General features: G+C 62.0%; 1 protein-coding gene across 3 annotated transcripts in view; it reads right to left on the bottom strand.

The window, feature by feature from the left end:
* CLIP2 (CAP-Gly domain containing linker protein 2) overlaps nucleotides 1-25,466 on the bottom strand; it is a 66,281-nt gene that overhangs the window by 14,359 nt on the left and 26,456 nt on the right. For 2 of the 3 annotated variants that reach the window (XM_032327436.1, XM_032327435.1), the window contains exons 4-10: nucleotides 20,797-21,362; nucleotides 12,512-12,636; nucleotides 10,897-11,110; nucleotides 9,924-10,121; nucleotides 8,987-9,090; nucleotides 7,298-7,358; nucleotides 1,023-1,127 (exon numbers count right to left, since the gene is read on the bottom strand). In XM_032327436.1, coding sequence (XP_032183327.1) covers nucleotides 1,023-1,127; nucleotides 7,298-7,358; nucleotides 8,987-9,090; nucleotides 9,924-10,121; nucleotides 10,897-11,110; nucleotides 12,512-12,636; nucleotides 20,797-21,362 — 1,373 coding nt within the window. The remainder of the gene's footprint in view (nucleotides 1-1,022; nucleotides 1,128-7,297; nucleotides 7,359-8,986; nucleotides 9,091-9,923; nucleotides 10,122-10,896; nucleotides 11,111-12,511; nucleotides 12,637-20,796; nucleotides 21,363-25,466) is intronic. The other variant, XM_032327437.1, reaches the window with a different exon arrangement.

Genomic DNA, 25,466 nt, shown 5'->3' with positions numbered 1-25,466 from the left:
TCTAATCAGGGTGACCCCCAGATCAAGATGCCTCGGGGTGGAGGGCTCCAGCCCGCCCCGGGGGGCTGGGTCGGTTTCTGCAAGCAGCCTCCTCACACGCGTGCGCATCCCGCACAAGCACACACGGTCGCCGGACCGCAGCCGGTGTGTGCAAAGGGACGCCCGTGTGTCTCCAGACACACGCACACACACACACGCTCACTTGTGTGCCGAGACTGACCTGCAGAAACGGACCGCGCTCGCCCCGGCCCCCACCCCGCTCAGACGGTCTGACCGGTCTCCGCTCGCCGGCTGTTTGGCTCCGAGGCCAGACCCGCAGCCGGGCTGGGCCGGCCAGCTGTGTGGACGTGTGGCCCTGCTCAGGGCCCGGCCCTGGGGCACATTGCGGGGGGCCGCCAAGGGGCCAGCCGGGCCCAGACCTACCCCCCCACCAGAGGGTCTACTGTATCTCAACGACCCCACCCCTGCGTCTGATAGAGTCTTAGGCCCCAGGGACACTCCCACACCCCCAAAACCTCAGGTCCTCCAGGCGAGCCCCTCCCGCCACCAGAATTAAGACCGCTAGGCTAGAGAAGCCGGGATCTGCACTCCACGACTTCCCGCCTTCCTCAGCCTCCCGGGTCTGGCGAGAAGGGGAGAAGGCAGGCGTGGATAAGTTTCCCTGCACCTGTCCATATATATATATACAGAAGGGGCAGACCGTGCCCAAGAGCCCCCCCCCAATTTCTGAACTTGACAAAGCCTTGCGTTGGCAATGCATGGGGAGGCAGGGAGGGGCAGGGCCTCGCGGGACACCCCCAGTGGCACCATGCGCTGGGCACAGGGGCCGGGACAGCCCAGACCCGCTCCTCCCCAAAAAGCATCACGTGGCAATGGCACAGAAGCACCCCTAAGCCTTGACTTCCCTCCTAGAAGGGGCACAAAAAGCGAAACACAACGAGGAGAGCAGCCAAAGACGGAGAAAATATTAAAACAGAGAAGCCGAAGGAGGGGCGGAGGCGACGGGCCGGGGGCGGCGTTACCCTGTTGTCGGCTAATTCGCGGAGCAGCCGCTCGGCCTGCGCCTTCTCCAGCAGCAGACTCTGCTCCAGCTCCCCAATGCGGGCGTGCTCCAGCTGCGTCTGGGTCTGGTCCGCCCGGGGCGGCAGGGGAGGCGGCCCAGGGGAGAGGAGTACAGGGCAGAGGAAGCCGGAGGAAGACAGAGAGAGACAGAGAGGGAGGGAGAGAGAGAGAGAGAGAGAGAGGCGGCGTCATCTTCCGTGCACAAGACAGGAGAGCAGGTCAAGGACAGGAGGCGGCTCCGGGACAGAGGAGGTCCGGGGAGCGGGCCGGGCCGGGCTTGCCAGCTGCCCCTCGCCGCTGCAGGGTCCCCAGGTGGGTTTGTTTAAAGGCAGGGGAGGGGCTGCGGCACTCCTGCCCCCGCAAGCCAGCCCACCCCACAGCGGGTGGTTTCAGGGCACCAGACTCCCGCCTGTCACCTCTTGGTGGCTCTGGGGAGGGCCCCCCCGCCTGCTCCTGCTCCCCATTCAGGTGCCGGCCCGTTTCCCCCCCAGATCCCGCACGCTGCAGGCCCCGAGATGGACGGACTGGTAAAGGAACCCAGGACTCCCGGCCCCCAGGCCTGAGCTGAAGGCGCAGAGCCATTCGAAAGGGAAGGTTTTACGTGGCCTTTACCCACAGGTAAGGCCTGGTCTCCGCAAAGCACAAGAACGCGCCTGTTCCGGCTTCCCACGCTAACCAAAGCCCGACTTTCTCAGGCCATGCAGCCAGGCATCTGCTCAAAACCGATCTGCAAGGGTGGCAGCCAGGGCCAAGGGCGCCGGACCCAGGCCCCCCGGGGCCAATCTGGAGGCCACGTTCATTGCAGGGAGAAGCCAGGGGGCCTCCTCAGCCTCCAGCCCCCGGAGAAGCCGTTTAGAGCAAACCTGTGGGGCCAGTCTGAAGAGGCAGCCGGTGACTCAGGGACTCGACTGTCCCTGCAGCCCGTCACCAGCAAGGGGGATGCACACAGCAGAGACCCACCCAAGAAACACGCGTGCGGTTCCTGCACAGCGAGAGACGCCTGTGTCGTCTGGCCTAGGATCTGACCTCTGTGAATGTTCCTGAAGGAACAACCAGAAAGCTTCTCTGTCCCAGTGTCTCAGGAAGGCGGCAGGCCGCATGCTAACGAGCTGCCAGGCTCAGGCTCCTTCAGGACATTACAGGCTGACAATGTCTCGGGGTCAGCCCCTGGGTGCTGGCCCGGGGGGGGGCTTGTCCCCACGCTCCTCTCCTAGAGGGTGGGCCCCGCAGCTCGGGCAGGACCCACGCTAGGCAGGCCCGACTGTAAATGATTACTGGTGGTCCCGGAGACAAGAAAAAGCCCCCAGCCTCACAATCCCAAGTTTCAATAGGTGCTCCCGAAAGGACACCCCCCTGCTGCCCCGCATCAGCCCCACCCCAAACTTCTAGCCTCCTGGTCTGTAGGCTGGGGTCTCCGCGGGGAAACAGGGGGACCCAGCGGACTCACTTCAAGGGCTTAATTAAGATAAATTCAACCACAGAAAGCTGGAGGTTGGAGAACAGGCTCTCAGGCTACATTTTGGGGGGGGGGCAATCTGGCTTTCCATCCACTCCAGGGGCACTGCCCAGGGTGTGAGGAGGGGGCCACCACGCTCCTGCTTCTCAAGCTCCCTGGAGCTGCTGTTCATCAGCCGTGCCCACGGTCGAGGTGCTGGAAGCAGCGAGAGTGAGGGCGGACGTCACTTCTGTCGCGAGCGCTAACTATAGGACCCAACCCCCGTGGGGAGGGGGGTCTCGGCCGTCTCCCCGGCTCGCAGGCGGGAGCAGCTACTCCAGACGAAGCCTCGGCTGGGCTCGGGATCACACAGCAACCCGGGGCAGCTCCAGGGCGGGAACTCAGACACCCCCCCACACCCGGTGCCAGGACTGGTGCCTCGGCCTGGAGCTGGCCGAGCTCCATGGGGGGTGGGGGGACGGTGCTGGGGTGGGGAGCCACAGACTTCCAGGGGCAATACAGACCATCAAAGGGGGCTCCTGGAGCAAGGGACCCCCATTTCCCTGCCGCAGCTCAAATCCAGGAGCTCGGCCAAGCCTTGCCTACGCCCCGCACCTGCAGCGTGGCCTCTGAAGACACGGGGCCCGCACCCCTGCGAAGCACAGAGCCACCGTCCCGAAATACCCCTCGGGTAACTGAGGGCTGGAATCGTTACTGGGGGAGGAGATGCCCCACCTGCACTAGGGGCCCCTGAAGGTCAGAGGCACGTGTCACCTCTCTTGACCTCTCTTTAGTCCTCAGAGCGCACACATCGACAGGGAGCAGACTCTGAGTTCACGAGCCTGGCTTCTCTGCTCCCCCCACGGGTCCCCCCAGGCACGTGACCGAGTGACGCAACAGGTGCTATTTAGTTAACAAAATCGTAACCCGTTTTAAGCCCTGGATGATTGATTAATCAACAACCACTGAACCCCAAGAAGGTCGAGTCCCCACTGGGGCGGCAGCGGGGAGAGGCACATTTTCACGGTGCCTCGTGGCAGACGTCCACTCAAGAACCAGAAAGCCTGGCCCCAGCCTGCGACCTGGGATTCCCACCTTCCCGGGGCTCCTTGCCTGCTCCAGTCGTGGGGACTTAAAGGTGCACGAGACAGACAGGGACCCTGTCCCCCCAGGGCATACACTGCGGGGAGGGATGGAAATGATAGATTTCAGGTTGTGGGTGCGGCTGGGAACAGGGCTCAGGGTGGGGGGTGCGGCGGACAGACATACTACCGAAGAGGCAGAGGGGGCGTCTCCGAGAGAGATCATGGGAGGTAAGGCCCGAAGGAGAAGCAAAAATCCGCACACGGAGTAGCTCAGAGGCAGACAGAGCTCGGAGCGTCCGGGAACAGAGAATTTCCACGGGCCTGCAGCCCAGGGGCACGGGGCTGGGACCCCAAGGGGCTCTGCTGGGACCCCAAGGGGCTCTCCTGGGCCCTTTACCTGGGCTCGTGGTGTTAGAGGTTTGAGCACGACAGCAGCAGGGGCTGGTTACCCTTCTTAAGAGATCTGGTCGGTTTGCTTTACTGCAACATTGAGAGGGGGCTGGTTTGGCGGGGGGGGGGTGGTGTTCTGGAAGAAGACGAGCCATGAGCTGACGGTCACTGAGCCCGCTGAGCCCGCTGACCGGCCACTGATGCGGGCTCCTTGTCCTTCTTCCCTAGTCATGTGTAGCCTCCAAACCTCCCAGTGATAAAACTTGCAAAGCTTCGGTGAGGAGAGCGGGTAGCAGAGAAACACCGGAGGTGGTCAGGATTTCTGACAGAGGGATGACGGAAGGATTCAAGACGAGTCAGCTAAGCAGCCATCTGCGGGACTGGGTGGTGGTGGGGGGGGGACAATAGGAACAAATGCTCTGGGTTGAATAGTGTCCCCCAAAACCTCACCTTAACCTGCAGCCTCCAAATGGGACTCTGTTCTGGAAGAAGGGTCTGGGCACGTGTGACTCGTTAAGATGAAGTCATGCCGGATGAAGGCGGACCCCAACCCCAGTGACCGGTGTCCTTATTTGAAGGCAAGTCAGGGACACAGGAACACACTGGCACAAAGGCCACATGACGACAGAATCAGTGACTCAGTCTCAAGCCGAGGGAAGCCAAGGGTTTGCCAGCAGCGTTACCGAAGCGGGGAGACCGGCATGGAACAGGCTCTCCCTCAAGCCTTCCAGGGGAAGGAAGCCTGCCAACCCCTGGATTTCAGATGTCTGGCTTCCAGAACAGCGACAGAGTAAGTCTGCGTTGTTTTAAGCCGCTGAATTGCGGTCATTTGTTACGGCAGCCCTGGAGGCTGCTGCTGGCACCGTGGTCCCCCCTCCTGGGGCCGGTGTGCGCGCAGGGGGGCGAGGGAATCATGAGCTCACAGAGGACGCTGAACGGTACAGACTGACGCTCTCAGGGACAGTGTAGGTCGGCGGACAAAGGGGCCCCGGGACAGGCCAACATTTAGAGATCGGGAAGGAGGCTAAGAGGCTGGAACCAGGGAGTGAGGCCAGGAGGCAGCCAAGCAGAGAGATGGGGTGACAGCTGGCGGGAGACCGGGAGCTCACAGGAATGCATTTTATTTTTGACTCCCGAGATGGGTGGGTGTGAGCAGAACTTTGGGACCATTTGCGTTCTGGTCGTCATGAATGTGGTCACAAGGAAAGCAGCAGGAAGGGGACCCCGGTGCCCCCCGACTGGCTGGCTGTCGCCATCTGTCAGGGTCCCTCCCAGCTGGGGCTGAAGGCGACCGGATGGACACCGGATCCAAAGCCGGCTGCTCACTGTCTAGCCTGGGACCCGAGGGCAGAGGCACGTGCTGGTGGGAGGCGGTGCTGGACCCTGGGGAGGGACAGGAAGCAGTGGGTGGGCGGGGCCAGAGGTGGGTGGGCGGGACCGGAGGCTGGCAGGTGGGCGGGGCCAGGAGGCTGCAAGAAGGCGGGTGGGAGGTTGGGGGGCGGGGCAGGAGGAGGGAGCAAACCTGCTTAAGAGTCCAGGAGATAGAACAGGCTAGAGGAGAAACAGAGAGACAGACAGACGTGGAGACTGACCACGAGTCAGGAGCAGAAGGAAACCTCTGAGCAAAGAAGGGGCTCGGCTCCTGATGCCATTTCTTGCGTTAGGTCCTTGAACTGCCAGTGACAGTTCCCTGTAGCCTTTCAGTAACCCCCCTCAAGTGACATGCGCAGGAGGGGTCTCTGTCTCTTGCAAGCACAGGTGCTTTTTCCAGAAGCCCACCCCAACGCCTGCAAAGAGGGCCACTGCCGGGCAGGAGAGCCAGCCACATGCAACCACACAACCCAACCCACCCCCTTGGCTGAGAGGGAACGTACAAGATGATGTCGTAATGCTGGGCTCGGGTCCTACATGGGGGTTGTACCCCGATATCCATCCTTAAAGCTAGGTGGCAAAATCTGCTCCATTCAGGGGCAGCCGCCAGGAACCCTACCCCGATCACACACACCCCTCCCCCAGCCAGGATCACCCAGGGACAGGTCAAGCACAGGCACAATTCTGCTGGGCAGCGATGCCACGGGCCCTTAAGGCAGCTCTTTCACAAAATCAGAAACTATACTTTCTAGTTGGGGCTCAGAAATGATCTAGTATAGGGGCGCCGGGCTGGCTCAGTCAGCGGAGCCCATGACTCTTGATCTCAGGGTTATGAGTTCGAGCCCCAACCTGGATGTAGAGATTCCTTAAAAATAAAATCTTAAAAAAAAAAAAGATCAAGTGCAGTGATCCCCAAGTATGGTTCCTAGACTGGCATCACCTGGGAACTTGCTAGAAATGCCAGTTCTCAGATCCCAGACCTGTCAAGCAGTGAGCCTGGGCCCAGCACCGCGTCTGAACACGCCCTCTAGGCGATGAATTCAAGTCTGAGAATCACTACCTAGTTCAACCTCCTCGTTTTGCAGATGAGAAAAGGGAGGCCTGGGGAAGAAAGGGACTGCCCAGGGCCAGTTCGGGCCAGGCCGGTGTGCGGAGGACTGAACTCACTGTCCCCCGCCCCATCGATGGCTCCAGGAGCCCCCCCTCTTCCCTGTCACCTCCCAGGGAGCTGGGAAGACCACAGCAGCGAGGCACTCCTGCACATCCAGCGTTGGCCGCGTGAGCCCTGAGGTCTGTGTGATGTGGTGGAGGCCGAGGTGGCGGGGAGCGTTCACTGACTGAGGGGCTCAGAACGGGTGGGGTGAGCAGGGACTGAAAGGCTCACCTTTGCCCAGACCACCTGTCCAGGTGTTGTAACACAGGAGGTGCCCTAATGGTCCTCCTCACGGCGGAGCTCGGGAGCCAGGAGTCCCGGGTCCTGACCCCAGGGGCTGCAGCCTCGCTCCCTGATTGGGTGAGTCCCTTTGATTTTCTGGGGCTGTTGTGTCACCCCTAAGCCCTGAGACCCAACAACAAGCTACTTCCAGCCCAAACGTCACCTGGAATCCAAGACAAATGAAGGGCCCATCCAACAAAGAAGGGACGGGGGAGTCCAGCCACCATGTCCTAAGGCTACCCTAGTCCACCCCACCTGGCAGCCAAACAAAAGGAGGCCTGTTCCCCCCGCCCAGGGCAGCTGAGCCGCTTCCCGCCCCCCAACACCAGAGTCTCTCATGACCTGCCCCTCCCCATCCTCCCAGGGGCCTCTTCTGGATTTCCCCCTTTTAATGTCCCCAGCCCCCTCCCGGGGAGGCCAGAGCTGCTGCCTGGTCCTCAGGACCGTGTGCCCGGCAAGGGCTGGGGGAGGGCAGTGGGGAGTGGAGCTCAGGCAGGGGCGGGGCGGGGCGGGCGTTACCTCCAGGTCTCCTTTGGTGATGGATTCCTCTTCCACCCGGAACTGCAAGTCCTCAACCTTCCTGCAGGGGGAGACGGGGCTGAGCGGGCTGGACTCGGAGCGGTGGGCCGCACCTCAATGAGGGCAGGGAGAGGCCGCCAGCCAGTGCTCAGGCCCAGGGAAGGCACCGTCCCAGAGTCACGGTGATTGGGGCAGAGCCTCCTGGAAACCTCCAGCCCTCCCAGCGTCCGGCCCTGTGCTCTACTCTGAGACCACGGGCTTCTCTAAAACGGGGCAAGTCAGGCGACATCCTTCCCACCTAGGGTGGCTGTGGGACGAGGGAGGGTGGGCTGTCCTGTTGCCATCCTCGGGGAGGGCGGGGGTGTGGGCTTCTTCCCCGCTGACCACTCTCGCATCCCTTCCCCACAAAATCGGGGCCCGGAGCCATGGAGCTGCTCCCTAACAGGGGCCCCCACTGCCCTGCCTCCCACAGTCACCCACCCACGTGCCAAGATAGCACAGGGGAGACGCGGGCACGCAACGGCGCACGGAGCTGCCCGTCCTGGGGCCTCCCGACAGCTCCCGGCACACAGATGGGGAGACGGGGGCTCCAAGGGCAAGAAGACCTGCCCAAGGTCACCCGGCAAGCCCAGGGGCCCGCACGCAGGCCCTCGGTGAACACAGCCCCCAGGACAGCCTCAAGTTTTCTGTTTGTCGGCCTCGGGCGTGTCACCATGGGAACCAGATGTGTGGGCCCCGAAAACTGTCGCAGGCAGATATAAATAAGCCCTTCGCTCTCCAAGTCAGACAGTAACAGCAGCCTGTGGCTCACAGGCCTTGGCTGAGAGCTCCAGAACAGCCCAGAGGCGGGGATGAGCATGGGGGCTGCCTGAGGCATGGGGGAGGGGAAGAAGCCCCAGGAATCTGGGTGTCGGGGGCGTCTGGGTGGCTCAGTCGTTAAGCAAGTGCCTTCGGCTCAGGTCATGACCCCAGGACCTTGGGATCAAGTCCCCCATCGGGTTCCCTGCTCAGTGGGGAGTCTGCTTCTCTCCCTACGCCCCTGCTCAAGCTCTCTCTCTCAGTGTCTCTCTTTCAAATAAATAAATATAAAAACTTTATAAAAAAAAAAAAAAAAAGGAAGAGAAATCTGGGTGTGGTCTAGGGGACAGGGAGAGGACCCTGGGCCAAGAGAAGCCCTGTCAGCTCTGTCCTGCTCTGACCCAGGACCAAGTCAGGCCAGCATGGAGGGAACCATGGTCCCCACCGGCTGCGGGGGCAGGAGAGAAAGAACCAGCGTCATCATCAACAGACCGGTGGCCTCAGGCAAAGCCCCGCCCCCTCTGAGACTCCGATTCGTCATCTGTGACATGGGGGGGACAGCCGCCTCCGGGACTCATGGTAACTCTTGGAGCTGCTTCTCTGAGCCTCGGGGACCCGACCCAGCCCAGCGGGGTGCTCTGCAGGTGCAGCCAGCGCGGGGGGGGGGGGGGGGGGGGGCGGCCCACCCCGCATGTTCCCCTCAGGATGTGCTGTCCCGGCCGGCAGGTCAGGTGCAGTGAACCCCCCGCCCTCGCGGTCAGGAAGGAGAGCCGCGGACGGATGTGGTGACCCCTCGAGCCTGCAGAGATGGGGACCACCACCCCACTTAGCGGACGAGGGGCCGGCCTGCGGAGCTCAGACAGCCCCGGCCCGGGGCAGGGTGGCCCGTACCTCCTCTCCTCCTCCAGCTGGTTGGACAGGTCTGCCTTCTCCTTCCGCGCGCCCTCCACCAGCAGCCGGGCCCGCTGCAGCTTCTCCTCTGTTTCTGCAACATACTGGGCCCCGAGCGAGGGCCAGCGCGGCGTCAGCCCCCTCCGGGGCCCGGGGTCCGCGTGGGGGGAGGGACGCCAAGCGAGGACCCAGGCCTGCCACTCGGGCCGCCCCCGCTGGAGGGGCACGGCCCACGGGCCTCGCTGTTAAGGGAGGACGGCCCGGCTGAGCGCCAGGAACGGCAGAGGCCAGGCTCACCTGTGGGAACCTCCACCTGTCCCCAGTGCCCGGCACTCCAGTGCCTGCCACTAAGGGCCTAAGACCCACCGTGCTGGGAAGGCCCCTGTCCCAGCACACGCGGGAGCCTGGCCTTTATCACCACAGTCGAGGCCGGGCGGAGTCAGGCTCGCAGTGGGGATGGGGACCCAGGAAGGATCTGTCACACAGGAGACAAACGCCTCCATAAGGGAAGAGAGGCAGGTGACAGCAGCAGACCCAAGTCGATGGGAGAGGGCTCCCCGCCCTGAACCCAACACACGGATCTACCCGAAAGCACGATCTGGACCGTGGACGGGGACAGACCAAGAACTGTGTACCTGAGTATATTTAGACGATGTGAGTAATTGGAAATAACTTGAGCCACCACAGGGGACTGGCTGCGCGGGCAAGGACACAGCCCGCGATAGACGGCCACGCAGCCGCGAAAACAGGGAAGAATTTTCCATGACCTAGAAAGTGCTCCCACTCTAGTTAAGTAGGAAAAAGCCCGCTAGAGCCAGGCTCCGGATCGTCAGGGGGAAGAGGAGGGGTCTTAGGTTCTCTGTGTGAGGGTGCCCAGCAAGGCTGACCCGGGGGCGCCCCCAACGCCCACCCCCCGCGACCCCACCGGCCCAGCCACCTGTTCGTGCTGCGCCTTGAGCAGGGCGATCTCCTTCTCCACTTCGCAGATGTGGCTTGTGGCCTTGGCCACCTCGGCCCGCTCCAGGTCCCGCTCAGCCAGCAGCTGCTCGATGTGCTGCTGCTTCTCCTTTAACGCCTCTTGCAAGGCAGTGGTGCCCGATATCTTGCGGGCGTAGCGTGAGGAGGTCTCTGTGAGCTGCGGGAAGGCGCGGGTGCAGGCGGGACTCAGGGGTCTGGAGCACCGTCCAGACTACGGCTCGAGCGCCTTGCCCCCCCGGGCGCCTGCTCCTCCTGCCAGTGACCTAGGCACTCTACGTAGGGGGAATCGTGATGTTCGAGATGCTGGGAGCTCCCGGCTTTCAGGAGAGCCCGACTGACCCCTGACAGTCACAGCACCGGGGCTCTGCCTCACCTGGGCCACTTTCTCTGCACACATCCTAGACTCCCCGCCTAGACTCAGACTGCCCAGAAGGCTCTATGCCCCCAGCAGGGCAGCATTGCCTTCTCCTCTTACTCAGGGTGCCTGTGGCAACCTGGAACTCCCTGCCCTTGACCTGCCCCCCATCCATACTACCTGTCTTTTATCTGCATGACCCTCCTTAACTCCCAGGGAAGGGGTAAGGCTGCTGACAAATCCGTAATGTAAAAATAACAATAAACATAAATGGATCAATCTTTCCTATTAAAAGACTTCAACTTTCATCTTTTTCCCCCCATCTCTTTTTTTTCCCCCTTCTTAAGTAGGCTCTATGTCCAACGTGGGGATTGAACTCACAACCCTGAATCAAGAGTCACACACTCCACTGACTGAGCCCGCTAGGGATCCCTAAGATTTCACCTTTGTTCCAAAACCCCACACTGGGATACGTGGAACACAGCAAGTCAGGGGAGAATGGGACACCCAGATCCTTCTGTCCCTACCCTCTCGCCCCCACACACACCAGGGTACCCCTTCCCCGCTCCCCCCTCACCAGTCCGCTGCGGCTGGGCCGGCCCCCCACGGAGGAAGCCACGGAGCTGACAGAGCTGATGGAGGAACTGCTGGGGCTGTGGGTCAGCGCTGAGACGCCCATGGCCATGCGCTTGGTCTTCTTGGCCTTGGCCGGGCTGGTGGACGGGAAGCCGATGCGGATGACCTTGTGGATGGGCGCGAAGAGACCAAACTTGGGTGGGCACTGGAAGTACCTGGGGGAAGCAGGAGAGACTCACACTGTCGTCACGGCTCCACGGCCCAGAGCCTAGTATCCCCCAGCAGAGACCCTCACCCCACGACCAATACAGGGGACTCCCAGAAAGGGTACAGAGGGGAATAGGGCCGGAGAGTCTCTGTAGCCATAAAGAGCCACTGGGCATACGTGGAGGGGTCTGGGGGAATAATGACTATCGAGTACCCACTCCGTGCCCATTCCTATCCCCTAGCCACTCTGCTCTCATCCACGTTTCACGGATGAGGAGATGTAGGCTGAGAGAGGTTAAGGAACTTGCTTATGGTCACACAGCTGGTTAAAGGCAATGCCAGCATCGGACTCCCCAGTCTTCTGGGCTTGGCTCCCACACACCATTCAGAAGCCCTCCCCAGCCCTATCTGCAGCCCCCACTTTCATGACGGCCCCCGGGTCATCTCAGACCCAAGGAACCCCACTGACCCCCCTGCTCACAGAGCTCCCAGAGTGCAGCAACCAAAACCTGAGGGGGACACCTTGGAGGTGGGGGGCTGCTGTCCCCCAGCCCCCAAATTCTGAAGGCAAGAGTGAGTTGAGAGAAACGCCCAGCTTGCCAACAGGAAGGCGCAGCGTTGTCAGGGGAACGCTGGCCTGTCTTCTCTCAAAACCTCTCAGGGCTCGGACTCCACCAGGGGCCGGGGAGCCGGTCCCGTTCAGTTCCTGCCTCACCTTGAAAGTGCCTCCGTACTTCCTACAGGAGGGTCTTTACTAGGACTGCCCCCCACCCCGGGTCCCGACCCAGCAGACCTCCCACCAAAAAAGCCCCCTTTCCTGCAAGAGCTGGGCCAAGGAGGGCTGTTCCCCCAGAGCTTGACCTGAACCCCAGTAACCGCTACTTTTCAGAGGCGGCACAAGCCAGCCTCAGGACAGCCAGTGCACAAGGGGCTGCCAGGCCTTAGCCCCATGCCCCTGCCAGACTGCTCACCCAGAACCTCACACCCCCGGCCCCTGACTCCAGGCAGCCAGTTCCTTCTAATCAGAGAGGGCGTGAGACCTGGAGCCCAGCTGTGACCCTACCCAGAGCTGTAGGCCCGAGACAGTGTCAGATTATTTCCCTTGTCAGCCCTCCCTCTCGCTTCCACGGCCCCTGCCCCACCTAGCCACACGTGGCGTACAAGAGCGAACACAGAACCGACAACTCTCCCAGCACTTGTCCGTGACTGTGTGACCTTGAGCAATGACCTCTCTGGCCTCCGTTTTCTCATCTGTTAAATGGGGATGCTATTCCTCAGCCCGTAGGAAGGTGGCAGCACCTCTCCCATGGTGCCTGGCTCAGCTACCGGCTTCCTCAGATGCCCCAGCCCCCACTCCCACCAGGGCAGGAGGAGCCGCTCCCAGGCAGCCCGGGGGGAGTCTACCATACCTGGTGCCCGCCACCGCCCCATCATTCTTCCCAAGGGGCTCATCCAGCTCCACGCCGCACCACTCGCCCTTGGCAAAGTCTGTCTCCCCCACGTACCGCACCACGCCAGTCTTCGTCCCGCCAACCTGTTGGCACACAGACAGAGTCCGGTCCGGAGGGTGCACTGAGCCCAAGCAGAGCCGGCCTGGGTCCCCGGGCCTCATCCTATCTTTCCCTTCCGGTGCGCAGGGGACAGGGCGGGTAGGAAGAGAAGACGCCCAAGGGCAGCGGGCCTCAGCTATCACCGGGGCTTCCCGGGGCTGTCCCGGGCAAGAACTTTGGAGACAGACAGACCTGCATGGAAACTCTCTGCCGCGTACCAGCTGTGTGAGCCTGGGCAAGTTACCTGACCTCTCTGAGCTTCGGCCTCGTCATCTGTAGAAAATATTCCTTTTATTTTTCTCCCCGAGGATGAAATACTTATGTCTGCCCCATACCGGAGTGTCAACAAACGTCATCCTTAAACATTGTTCGATGGTGGTCGCCGGTGGGTGGGGAGACAGGGAAATCGGGTGCTGTTTAATGGGAACCGAGTTTGTTTTGCAAGAGGAAGAAGGCCTGTGGGTCGGGTGCACAGCAACGTGAATGCACTGAACACTACCGAACAGTACATTCAAGGACGGTTAAGGTCGATTTGAGGGGTGCATGGGTGGCTCAGTGGGTCAAGCATCTGCCTTCAGCCTGCCTGGATCCTAGGTCTTCCATTTTTCTTGGTTTACTTCCTTACTATTTTTTTTTTAAAGATTTTATTATTTATTTATTTATTTGACAAACAGATCACAGGTAGGCAGAGAGAGAGGAGGAAGCAGGCTCCCCGCTGAGCAGAGAGCCCGATGTGGGACTCGATCCCAGGACCCTGAGATCGTGACCTGAGGCTTTAACCCAATGAGCCACCCGGATGCTCCAATTTACTTCCTTATTTTTAAGAAAAGGTGCCCGAAGAAATAAACTCTTCGAGCCTCTGCAATTTTGGACATCAATTTTTACTCTAGTCTCCCTTTTGCTAATCAAGAATTCCACTAACATCAAAATTCACCATTTTAACCTGTTTGAAGTGTCCAATTCCGTGGCTTTTAGTTTGCAACCATCACTGACTGCTCTGGGATCCTGGGACAGTTTCATCACTCCCAGAAGGAAACCCCGCGCCCAGGAGTACCGACCCAGCCCCAGCTCCCGGCAAGCACCCCTGTACTTCCTGTGTCGCAGACCACCTCATTCGGGGCGTTTCCTATCGATTCAACCACCAGTAGGTGACCCTGGTTTTTCCATCTGGCATAGCGATTGCAAGGCTCCCCCATGTCTACCACCATGAGGATCACCTCATCAGGATCCTTCCTATCGACGGCCAAATAAAACTCCAGCGCACGGATTACACCAGATTTTGTCTGCCCGTTCACCCACTCTTGGACATTTGGGAGGTTCCCACTTTTTGGTTCGTGTGAACCACGTTGCTGGAAACATCCACGTGTAAGTCACTGCGTGAACACTCGCTTCGCTCACTCCGGAGTGGGGACGGCTGGGTCCCTTCCCTCGGGAATTCGAAGGCTCCTGTCTCACAGGACTGTTCAGACATTTCAAGTCCAACGGAGTCCCGGTCCTTCGGGTGAGCCCGTCTGCCCGCCCCAGAAACCCACAGGGCTTGCTCTCTGCACCCGGGGTTGCCCAGATACCCAGGGAGGTCCAGGGTGGGAGCCTCTAGTCCTGGGCTCCCCTGGGCCCTTCCGATCGAGAAATACTTGACTTCCTCCGCCTTTTCCTGTTTTCTCTCTCCAGAACCGCTGCGTTTAGATGTTGGAGGCGCTGGACGGGCTCTCTGGGGGTTTTGTTTCCATCTGTCTTTTCGTTCTACTTTCGGGGAGATTTCCTTAAATTCGTCTTCTAAGACTTCGTGGTTTTTTACGTGTGTCATCGGATTTTTTTTTTCATTTCCCAGAGCTTTTTTGTGCACCGAAGAGTCATGTTCATATATTCACAGGCATCTCCTCCAAATTTTAATGTGTGACCTTCCCCAGCTTCCCAGAGCACCGGCCACCGTCCCCAGCAAAGCCTCTTGTGTTCGCCACCGAGGGGCGCACGGGCTTGGCAGCCAGCGTTCTAGCAGCAGCCAGCCGGGAAGGGGGCTCAGCCTTCAGGATCCAAATGTTCCCTGAATCCTCCTTTTTAAATCCAACCTGCCTGGGGTTTTCTCCCCTGTGCCCCCCTACCCCCATCCAAAGACTCTCTGCAACCCGCTCAGGAGATGAAGAGATTGGCTGAGCTCTCCTGAGAACTCAAGTCCGCAGCTGACATCAGGGTTCCCTCGTGGTGGTGGACGTTCCGGGGGTCTTGACAAACGTAGAATGACCAGCACCGACCATCACAGCATAATAGAGTAGCTTCACGGCCCTGGAACTCCTCCGGGCCACACCTGTTCATCCCGGCCGCCCCCCCAACCCCTAGCAACCACTGATCTTTTTACTGTCCCGTGACGTCTGGCTTTTCCAGAATGTCAGTGGTTAAAACCAAAGCCCCGTGTGGAGCCTTTTCAGATGGGTTTCTGTCACCAAGCAATTTGCATTTAAGGTTCCCCCGTGTCTCTTCATGGCTTGATAGGTTTGGGTTTTTTTTTTGAAGATTTTACTCATTCGAGATAAAGAGAATGGGGGGGGGGGTGCAGAGGGAGAGAGAGAAAGAAGCCCTCCCCTTCTCCACACCCCCATGGGTTTTCGGGCCCCGGAGTCCCTGCCCGCCTGGGCCGAGCACCAGCTAGATCTGGGGTCCCTCGGAGCAATGGTGGGGGGCAGGCCGAGCTCCTCTGTTCCTCGGGGGCTTTTCTCTGAGGAAGTCAGAACTGTGACTCACTTAAAACATCTGCCTCTGCGGCCGGTCATCTGTCCAGCTCTGCCGTCAGGAGGCGGGGGCGAGCCGGCCTCCCTCGCAGGGCTGCTGGGGGAACCGTGAGGGGCTCATGTCCACGGCTGGAGCGGCACCTGCCGGGGGGCTGGGGGGCGGGGGGGGGAGTGTGCAGAGGCAGGGGTGGGGCTGCTGGCAGGAGAAGTCTGGCCGGGGAGATGGGTCACTCCCGGGGAGTGGAGGGGACAGAGGTGGGCAGCCCCTCGGGGGTCTTCTCTGCCAGTGAGGGGAGCCTGGGGTCCGACCAGCCTGTGGAGCCCCGACACGGTGCCCCGTGGTGCCTCACTGGCTTGGGGCCACCCACGGGGCCCTGAGTCATTCACCCAGCAGGTACGTTCGAGCACCTTCCTGGCCCCAGGGTCTGGTGTAGGCACTGGGGGCCCAGCCGTGGCAGGAAGCAGACAGTGGAGGAGGAAGTGAATAATCCAGGTGGCCGGCGGGGGCTCGCAGAGCGACACCGCAGTCCTCTATCCCAGAGAGCCCGAGGCACGCAGCCTAGAGGAAGCGGGACAGCGAGCTGGGGGACGGCGTCCCCGGCGCAGGAGCCGGCCTGGGACACGGGAGGGAAGGAGAGCCGGCAGGTGCAGCCGGGCCCGGCCAGGACGGAGGGCGGGAAGCCGCGTCATCTGACAGTGGGCGGGGTCACCAGGGGCTGCGGACCACGGGAAGGCAGGGGGATTTTATCCCAGGTGACATGGGAACCTCTGGGGTTCTGGGACCTGGGGGAGGGTGGTGACAAGGAGACCACGGAGGAGGGAGCGCTGCTGTCCAAGAGAGAGCAGCTGCCCGGGGAGACGGTGGGACGGGGACAGATTTGGGGGTGTTTGAGAGATCAGCACCAGAGACCTCCCGACGGGTCCCGTGGTCGGGGAGGAGACAAAACAGGGCCCAAGGCCGGGTCCCCAGTTCCTGGCCTGGTCAGCTGGAGGCGCAGGTGCACGTTCCCAAGGATGGGCACGACGGGGAGGAGCAGGTCAGGGCCAGGGCACGGGGGACAAACAACTGAATTCCGTTCTGGTCATGTGTGACATGTTGTGTCCCCAAAAAAGACATGTTCAAGTCCTGACCCCCTACGGTCCTGTAGATGGGACGCAGTGAGGAAGAGCCCATCAGGGTGGGCCCCAAGGGACGTGGCTGCTGTCCTTGTAAGAAGACAGACGGAGGAAGAGTGAAGGCGCCCGCGGACGCTGGACGGTGTGGCTGCCGGCCAGGCACGGCAGCGGCCTCCAGAACCGAAGGAAAAGCACAGGGAGGCTCGTCCCGATCCTTCAGAGAGCACACGGCCCCGGAGACGCCTCGGACCCCAGATTTCTAACCCCCAGAGCTGTGAGAGCAGGCACCTGTTTCCCTTAAGGACCTGGCTCGTGGTCCTCTTACAGCAGCCACAGGAAAATAGCACAAGCTCGGAGGCAGGGGCTGTGGTGTGATATATAAGAGCTTGGCGTAAGAGCCCAGCCGATGCAGGAGATCCAGGTCTGGGCGGCGGGACTCCCCCAAGTGCCTGGAATGTTCTAGGTCAGAGGCCCAGATGGTCCCATCAGGGAGAGAACACAGGGGAGACAGGCTGAGGCCAGGGTTCTGACCTGACCTGAGAAGGAGGCCGGAGAGCTGGCAGCGGGCCAGGGAGCCTGTGGAATCCGAGAATCGGTGGGAAGACGGTGCTTCTAGAAGGAGGCGGGGAGAGGCACAGTGGCCGGTTCTGCCAGGCCGGGGGGGTGAAACAAAGCCACGACGGAGAACTGGCTGTCGTGTTTGCAATGTGAAGATCCCTGGCAGCCTTGGGGGGCAGTGGTCTCCCCAGAGCACAGGGTGCAGGAGAGCAGGGACGGGGGCGCGGTACAGACCGTGTGCACAGATGGGCCTTTCGAGGGGTTTAGCCAGAGGGAAGACAGAGGTGGGCATGGCTGAAGGGATCAGGGATCGTTTCATTTGGTTTTTATGGTGGACGAAGGCGGGGGCAGTGAGCAGAGCCACGCAGGGAAAGGGGGACCATTAGGGGAAAAACGAGTTCCTGCACAGGGGTGGGGGGGATGGTGACGAGGGCCCCAGATGCAGTCCCGGGACCGAGAGCCAGAGCCGAGGGCAGTGGGAGTCTGGGGGGCGGGGGTCAGGAGACCTCCCTGCTGCAGGAATTCCAGGCTGGGGTCCGTCTTCCGTGTGCGTGCCGGGGCAGCGGAGGTGGGAAAGCACAAAAGCAGGGCCACCGGTCACCACGAAGTGGGCCCCAGCAAGGGCTGGACCAGTGACAGCCAAGGACATCACGTCATCACGAGCCGCTGTGTCGCCTCGGGGAGGCTCTCTGAGCTCTGAGCCCCTCCCTGCGGCTGGGACCCCCTCCCCACCCCCCAAGGCCAAGGATAACATTAATGCAGATGAGGAGACTTTAATGTGGAAAAGAACTAAGGCTTCGGGGCGCTTACTCGGAGCCACACACCTTCTAAACACTGCGCACGTGGCCGCGAACTATGAGCCCATCTCACAAGCGGGGAAACTGAGGTACAGAGCGCATACATGACCAGCCCACCCGTGTTCAGCTAGTCCGTGGACCTTGGGGGGTAGCCTCCCGTGAAACCAGGATCCACAGGTATCTCTGAAGCACAGCTCAACTTAATGAACGTGAAAACCCCTCATGCCCGGTTCAGAATGGCCGGGGAAGCTAACAGCTTCTACGCCGGCCGCTTCCAAGAGCCTGGGAGGGGCCCAGCTAGCGCACATACAAGATCACAGGATTTAGAAAATGTGCAAAGCAGTGTTTTCCTGGGTACTGTTTTTCCTAGAGTCCCTGACCTCAAACTCTATAGTCCCCCACGTCCAGCATGGAATTTTCTCAAGGGCACGGTCGGGGCAGGAAGGCGACGTGGCCGGTGTTTAGAGCAGGCACAGGGAAGCAGCAAGCTGGGGGGCCGGTCAGGCCAGCTGGATCCTGGCAGTGAGCAGCGGACCGGGCTGCAGGACTAGCGCTAGAGAAGCTGCGGACGAGGATGGGGTGGGGGGGCCCGTGGGGCTCTATCCTCTCGGCAGAAAACAAACCCCAGGTTCGAGTTCTCCCCCCCCCACCCCAGGAATCCAAGGATATCCCGCTTCTAGGGCCGCCACGGTTGCTGAGTATAGAGGACTGAATGGTCTCTCGTCCCCCGGCTGCGTGACCCTGGGCTGAGCTCAGTTTTCTCCTCTGTAAAATGGGAGAGAAGGCCCACCTTCTAAGGCAAGACCCCAAAGACTAGGTACAGAACGTGCTGGGAAGTCCACAGGGGCTGCGTGCTCTGGCTATTGCCAGCCCCGCTGACAGGCTAGGGCCTGGCGGACACTGCTGGAGCAATGCCCACATCGTGCAGGCTTGTCCGCCTCCGGCGTGTCCTGCATGTCTACTTCCCACTCTCTGAAGGGGAAGCAGGTGCGAGGGGAAATTCCAGACAGGATCACACTGGGGTTCGACCTCCCTGCTCCCCCAGCCTGGGGACCAAGCAGAGCTGGCCGATAACCCCCACCGGAGCCTCCACGTCCTCCACCCAAGAGGTCGCAGACCGCACCAGGGCAGCTCACGTGACGCTAACCAGACCCGGAGAGTCCGGCCTCTCCGTCCCACAGCAGCCCCAGACTCTCCGCTCCCGCCCCCTCCCGTCCTGTTCCATCTTGTGCTTAAATCATGGATCTGCTTGTGCTGCTGCGTAGACCCTTCCACGGCTCCCTCTGCAAACAGAGCAAACCCCCTCCGCTCCAGCCCCGGCCCCAGCCCGGCAGGGTCAGGCCACACCAGCCTCATAGGCACCGTCCTGCCCCTGCTCCCTTGCTCTCGGCTCAGCCCCCCTACTCTTCTGCTTCTCTCCGTCCATTCCCGGCATCTCAGTCCTAGCACTGGCCTCGGGGATGCAGAGGACCAGGTCAAGCCTCCGCGATGGGCTCTCAAGTCACTGCATTTCTTCACGGCACTTATTCAGATCCACAAGGAGACCCTGACGTCTGCAATCACATGGATCACCGTCTCTGTCCCCTGATGGACTGTATGCCGCTGGAGGGCAGGGACCAGGTCTGGCCACGCCCACCACCAGATCACCGCAAGGAGCGCTGCCGTCTACAGGGCAGCGGGCTGGCAAAGTGGCCCCAGGGAGGTGAGGGGCAGACCCCAGACAGATCAGCAGGGGAGACACAGTGCGGAAGGCAGGTTTCAGGGGCTGGTTTGCATCTTGGCAAGTTACCACGCAAGTTCTTCAACTTCTCTGAGCCTCAGCGTCTCTGCCCGCTAAGTGGGGATAAGATTGTACCCAGTGTGGGCTTGAGGATCCAGCAAGGCAATGGGCGTGAACATTTCCTCTCGCGCTCTGCCCCAGCCCCAATGCTCTTCCCATATGCCTCCAGGGGGAACCTCAGCCTTATGGGAGGTCCTTGGGGTAGGGAAGGAGGATCCCAGGCAGCAATACCCTCCTGCAGTCCCCACAACGGGACCCCGGAGCCCCGGAATCCCTTCTCCACTCAGCCTTGGTGCTCCAGACATGTGGTCACCCCTGTCCCTCGGGAAGATTCACTGACACACACAGGGACCTCTCCCCCAGCCGACCACCCCCCACTGGCTCCTCCCACCCAAGCCCAGCGACCCCCTTCTGAGACCGTCCCATGTGTTGTGCTCTCCTTCCCAACCCTGTGGTTCTGGGGGCCACCCCAGCCCCGGGCTTGGTGTAGCGGGACAAGATCCCTTCCTGTCGTCAGCTTGCCACCCCCAGCCCGGACCGACCGCAGCAGGTGACAAGGGAAGCACTGCCTCGCTGCCTCATTCCAGACTTCTAAGGATCTGGGGGCCGCTGCCCCCCCTTCAACCTGGCCCCAGTCCCAGGGACTGCCAGAGAAGAGGGGTCCCTGGCAGGAAGACTCGGCTGGCAGTCCCTCAGGCTCCCGTGACCCAGTTCTCTCCCCCACAGCAACCGCGGTCACACGTCACAGCAGATTCGGCGTCTGAACCACCCGACCCTGGGCCGGAGATCCTGAGCACGTCCGGTCTCAGACTTTTCCAGAACAGGCCTGGCGTAGCCACACTGGGGGACTGGATCAGGGGAGGGTACCAGCAAGAGCTACCACTCCAGGAGCACTCCCTGAGCGGCTGGCACCGTCCGGGGGCACCACACGCATTCAAGCATTTCAACCCGTTCTACGAATGGGAAGACGGGGACCCAGAGAGGTTAAGACACTTGCCCAGGGTCACACAGCGGCAGTCTCCAGAGCTCACTTTACTGGAGTCCCCGATCACTCCGCGGTTCTGACGAGGATGGGGAGCCCCAGCCTGGACCCCACCCCAGGACCCCCCCACCCCCGGGGGTCCAGCCCGCAGGGAAGGCGGGCGGCAGGGGAGGGAAGGAACTCACCAGCACGCGGTCTCCTGGGCGCAGGTCCTTGTCGCCCCGCTTCACGGAGCCGCTGTCCGAGAGGTTGGAGCCCGACTCGTTGCCGGTCTTGACCGAGCTGTTGAGGACGCTCTCCCGTAGCGGGATGACCCGGCTGCTGAGCGGCGGCGTGGCCGTGCCCGAGTGCAGCGACAGGTTCTGGGCCGTGAGCGACTCCACCGAGTGCGCGTCGCTGCCCGAGCCCTCGGCCACGGGCTGCCGGGTGAGCTTGGAGGGCCGCGTGAAGATGCCCTGCAGGGCCGGGCACTCAAAGTAGCGCGCGCCGCCCACCGCGCCGTCATTCTTGCCCACCGGCTCGTCCAGCACCACGCCGGCCCACTGGCCCGGCGCGAACTGCGTCTCGCCCAGGTACCGCACCACGCCTGGCTTCACGCCGTTCACCCACACCCGCTCGCCCACCGCGAAGTCCCCCAGGAAGTCATCGCCCACCTCGGCCGCCTTGGGGCCCGGCTTCTCGGGGGCGGCGGCGGGGGCGGTGGTGGCGGCGGGGGCGACCGGGCCCGAGGCCTGCTTGTGCAGGGGGGAGCCTGCAGGGGGAGGGGAGAGAGGCTGCGGTCAGGGCCCCAGCGGGGCGCAGAGTCCCGGCCGGGGGCGGGGTGGGGGGTGGGGCACGCCAGCTCACGGGTGGGGAAACGGAGGCAGGCGTGGCCAGGTGTGGGGCCTTGGGCAACCCGAGGTCTCCATGCCCCAACCCCGCCCGGCAGGTCAAGGATTCGGAAGCTCGGCCAAGGGTCTCCTTTTACTGCCCGGAGTGGCTGGAGATCCAGGGCCCGGAAGGAACCCTTTCTCAAAGGTTCCAAGCTGCTCCCTCCCCATCCCCCAGTGGGCTCCAGCCCCAGCTGTTAACCTGAGACCAGCCACCACCCTCGACCCTCCGTGGGACTCAGATCTTGTGAGTGGTCCCTATGTCCCCCACCCCCCGCCCCAGTCAGCTCAGGGCCCCACAAAAGGCTCTTGGACTGTTCCTGGACAGCTGGCGACAACCGCAAATGCCTTGGGGCAAGGAAGGGGCCAGAAAACCTCTTGCTCCACTCCCGAGTCTCCCTGCCTGAGCTGCAGCTGCACAGAGCAGGGAAAAACGGGCTAGAGGTATGTGGGAGGCGAGTCCTGCCCCGCGACATTCCTGGGGCTGAACTCCAGGCTCTCTGGGCTGCCGGGTGCGCTGGCCCAGCCCCTCTTCAAAGGAAGCATGACCCTGCGGCTCGGAGAGGCAACAGCCTTGCTCAAGGCCACCCAGCAGACTGGGGACTCCAACCCAGGGAAGGCGCCTGCTGCCTAGGACTGGGCCCTGATGGGCCACAGATGCGGAGATGGGAGGGAAGGGGAGCCACTAGCTCGGGGTCACTCATGAGAGACAAAGCAGGGCTGGAGCCCACGTGCCTCGTGTGCATCCGGCTCCTGGGCCCCACGGAGGGCCTCCTGAGCAGTGGGGCTCAGGAAGCCCCGCCCAGTCACCCCACGAGGTCTGGAGGCTGCCCCCCAACTTCCCGCCAGATGCAGCATCAGACAGAAAAGGCCCCATCCTTCTCGACTCCAGAGCCTGAAGCGTGTGGGATACAGAGATGGGGGGACAGGAGGCGCGCAGATGCGGCCACACCCCAGCAGAGCTGCCTGTGTTTCAAGTCCTTCCAGGGGCAGCCAGGGGCGGGGCCACAGGGCAGCAGCTGCCCCCCAGCATCTTCCTTCCAGCCAAGGCCAAGAAGCCCAGGCCTGGCAGGACGCTGTACCAAGACTAGATGCCGGAACTTCTCGGGGCTGGAGAAGCCACACGGCCCCCAGGACAAGCCAGACCCACGAGACCAAGCACAGGGGTTCTCTCTCTGGGACCCTGGGACCCCAGCAGAGGCATTGGGGAAGCACATGGCACCCAGGCCTCGGCAGCCAGGATGGGGGTTCCTGACCCAGGGGCTCCTGGGAGGTCAGCGGGCTTCGCTGCTGAACTTGACGGAATCCACAGTCACCACACCCATGCTGCTAAGAAACAGACACACAGGAGCTCATCGGACCCTCACGGTTAATCCCGTGGAATAATTTTATCTCCCACGGACAGAGGAAGAAACAGGCTTGGAGACATCGGGAGGTTCACCCAGGCCCCCAGGCGAGAGGCAGCAGAGCCCCACCGGCCACAGGCCTCTGGCTCTTGGTGTCGGGCACATACATAAGTCAAACCAAACCACGGCGCTGAGCACTTGCCGTGCCAAAGCCTCAACCTAGAACCACCCCCAGTCCCTTGGGCTCCCCTGAATGGAGCCGTTTTCCAGAAGCGGGCCAGACCCTCCACTCCCTACAATCTCGCCGCTTACTCCAGCCTGTGTAGGGACGTCCCCTTCCACGTCCCATCCGGAGAAGACCACTGGGGTGGGGGTGGGGGGCCCGAGGCTCTGTGCCCCCACCGAGATCCCAGCAGGCAGAGGCCACTGTGGCTGACGGAGCAGCAACTAGCCCCCCGGCCCCAGGACTGCTTCTGACCTGCACCCTGGTTCTGGGGCTGTTCTCCGTGCCCGGCCCGTACAGGCACACAGTGGGCACTGCCTGGTGTTATTCTGATGAGAATGATTTATAGAAACACTGAAGAATTTAAAAAAAAAAAATTAAAAACCACAAAGAGGTCCCAGGAGGCCAAAGAAAGGCTTCCAGGCAGGTTCCAGTGACCCTGGGCAGGGGCTCTACCCCTGAGTAAAGCGAGGCAGCCGGCGGGGTCTTCCGCAGGTGGCATAGAACCCGGAAAAGTAATCATCAGCTCACAGACCTTGTCCTCATGGTCCCAGTCACGCCCTAGGATGGCCCTGTATTATAAGGAGCCTCTGCAGGGCGCTGGGAACCCCGTCCACACCCCGCAGACGAGGCGGGGACCGTCCATAGGAAAAGCCGGTCTGGAAAGCAGCCTCACGTGGAAGAAGCCATGAATGAGAACATGACCCAGCCCACGCCCCCCTCGTCACGCGGCCCAAGGAGCCGTGGGGCCCATCATCAGGGAGCCAGCGCGGCAGCGTGAAGACCTCGGCTAGGACTGGACACCTTCTCTGCATTATATTCTTATCGTGCAGATCAGGAAGCAGAGGTCGTGACTCTTGTCCAAAGCTACCCAGGCAGAAGTGGGGCCCAGCCGGTCTAGCACAGGGCCCTCCCCTTGCCAGCACCCCCATATGCTCGCGTGCATGGTACGTGCCCTTCCCATATCTGTTTCTAGAAGCTTCCGTGCGCCCTGGGGCTCCGTGATGCCCGCGAACTGACCTGGGCAGCTGGGAGGTAGGAAGCACCTGGGCCGACCTGGCCTCTCTGGCTGGAACGCAGAAGAGGGTCCCAGGTCGGGGGGCCCCCGGTGTGGCTATTCCTGGAGAGAAGCTGCTCGCCCAGCTGTCCCGGGCCGGGCAGCCCCTCAGGTAATCTTTCTGCCCCGTCCCGTCCTGCCCCTTCCAGGGTCACAGGCCCGGAGACCAGCTGTTCCAACAGCTGCTCAAATCCAGGTCCCAAGCCGTGGCGACGGCGCTCCGGTGGGGGCGGAGGGGGCGCCTCATTTTTCCTCTTCGGTGCCCTCAGCTGCCCCAGCCTCCCGGGGACAGACCCTCGTCAAATCCCCGACGCCAGCAGGGAAGCCTCCAGAGGCCTGGGCTCGGGAAGGCAAGGGAAACTGGGACAGAGCCCCCTTCCCTCCCTTAGACCTCAGTAACACCGGGGGGACCTCATGGTCTCCGGCCCTACCCGTTCTCCCAGAGCTGTGGGACCTGGCTGGCTCCCCCCAACCCCACCGCCACACCGCCAGGGCTCCAAGGCAGGTTCCCAAAGCGCCCTAAGGGCAGGGCCTGGGCCCCCCTCCCTCAAAAGACCCCAGTGGAGCAACCGGGCCCAGTGAGCCCCCCAAGAAAGCAGAGGGCAGCTCTTAACCCTCTCTTGAGCACTTGGTCCTTTCCCCAGACTCCAGGCACGAGGAATTTCCTGCCGGTTTCAAGTTCAAAGCAGGACTTTGAAGAAAAAGGCTGAGGGGCCTGGTGTGGGGTGGCGGCAGCTGGCGGCCTGCTGCCGTGGAGGTGGGGGCTGGCGGGGGTGCCCGGTGGGGGCGGAGAACGCACCACCCTCCTCCTCCTGCAGGGGCCTGGAACCCACCCTGCCCGGGGAAGTGGGGACGGGCCTTGCCCATGCCCGCCGAATCTCAGCTGCCAGGGACCCCGTTCTCCGAGCCCCCAGGGTCAGACACTGGGGACCACAGGCACAGCCAAATGGGGACCCGGCAAGGTGACTCAGCTGGTCACTTCCTGACGGGGAGGAACCTGGCCCAGGGGCTGCGGAGAGAAGGCTCCCTGGGAATGGAGATCGAATGCCTTCCAAAACCTCTGCTGGACAGTCACACAGCTCACTCCTCACCTCCTCAAAGAAGCCTTCCCTGATTGCTTCTCCTAAAAAGCCAGTCCCCCCTGCATCACCCAGCACCCCCATCCTTCCAGAGATTTACCCCATATTTCACCGTGTTGTGGGCCCCTCATCCTCGAACAGACGCTCAGGAGGGTCCTGTTTCCACTCTAGCACCGGGCTCGCAGGCCCTCAGTGCAAGCTGCCTGCTCAAAGCTGGTCGCACTCCCAGGAGGAGGGGCCGCGGCGGCTCTGCGCTGGTGCACGGACTCTACACATCCCCG

This window comes from Mustela erminea, chromosome 20 (genome assembly GCF_009829155.1).
Source record: "Mustela erminea isolate mMusErm1 chromosome 20, mMusErm1.Pri, whole genome shotgun sequence".
NCBI lineage: Eukaryota > Metazoa > Chordata > Mammalia > Carnivora > Mustelidae > Mustela > Mustela erminea.
Note: the sequence above shows the minus strand (reverse complement) of the source record. Positions and strands in the feature narration are given on the sequence as shown.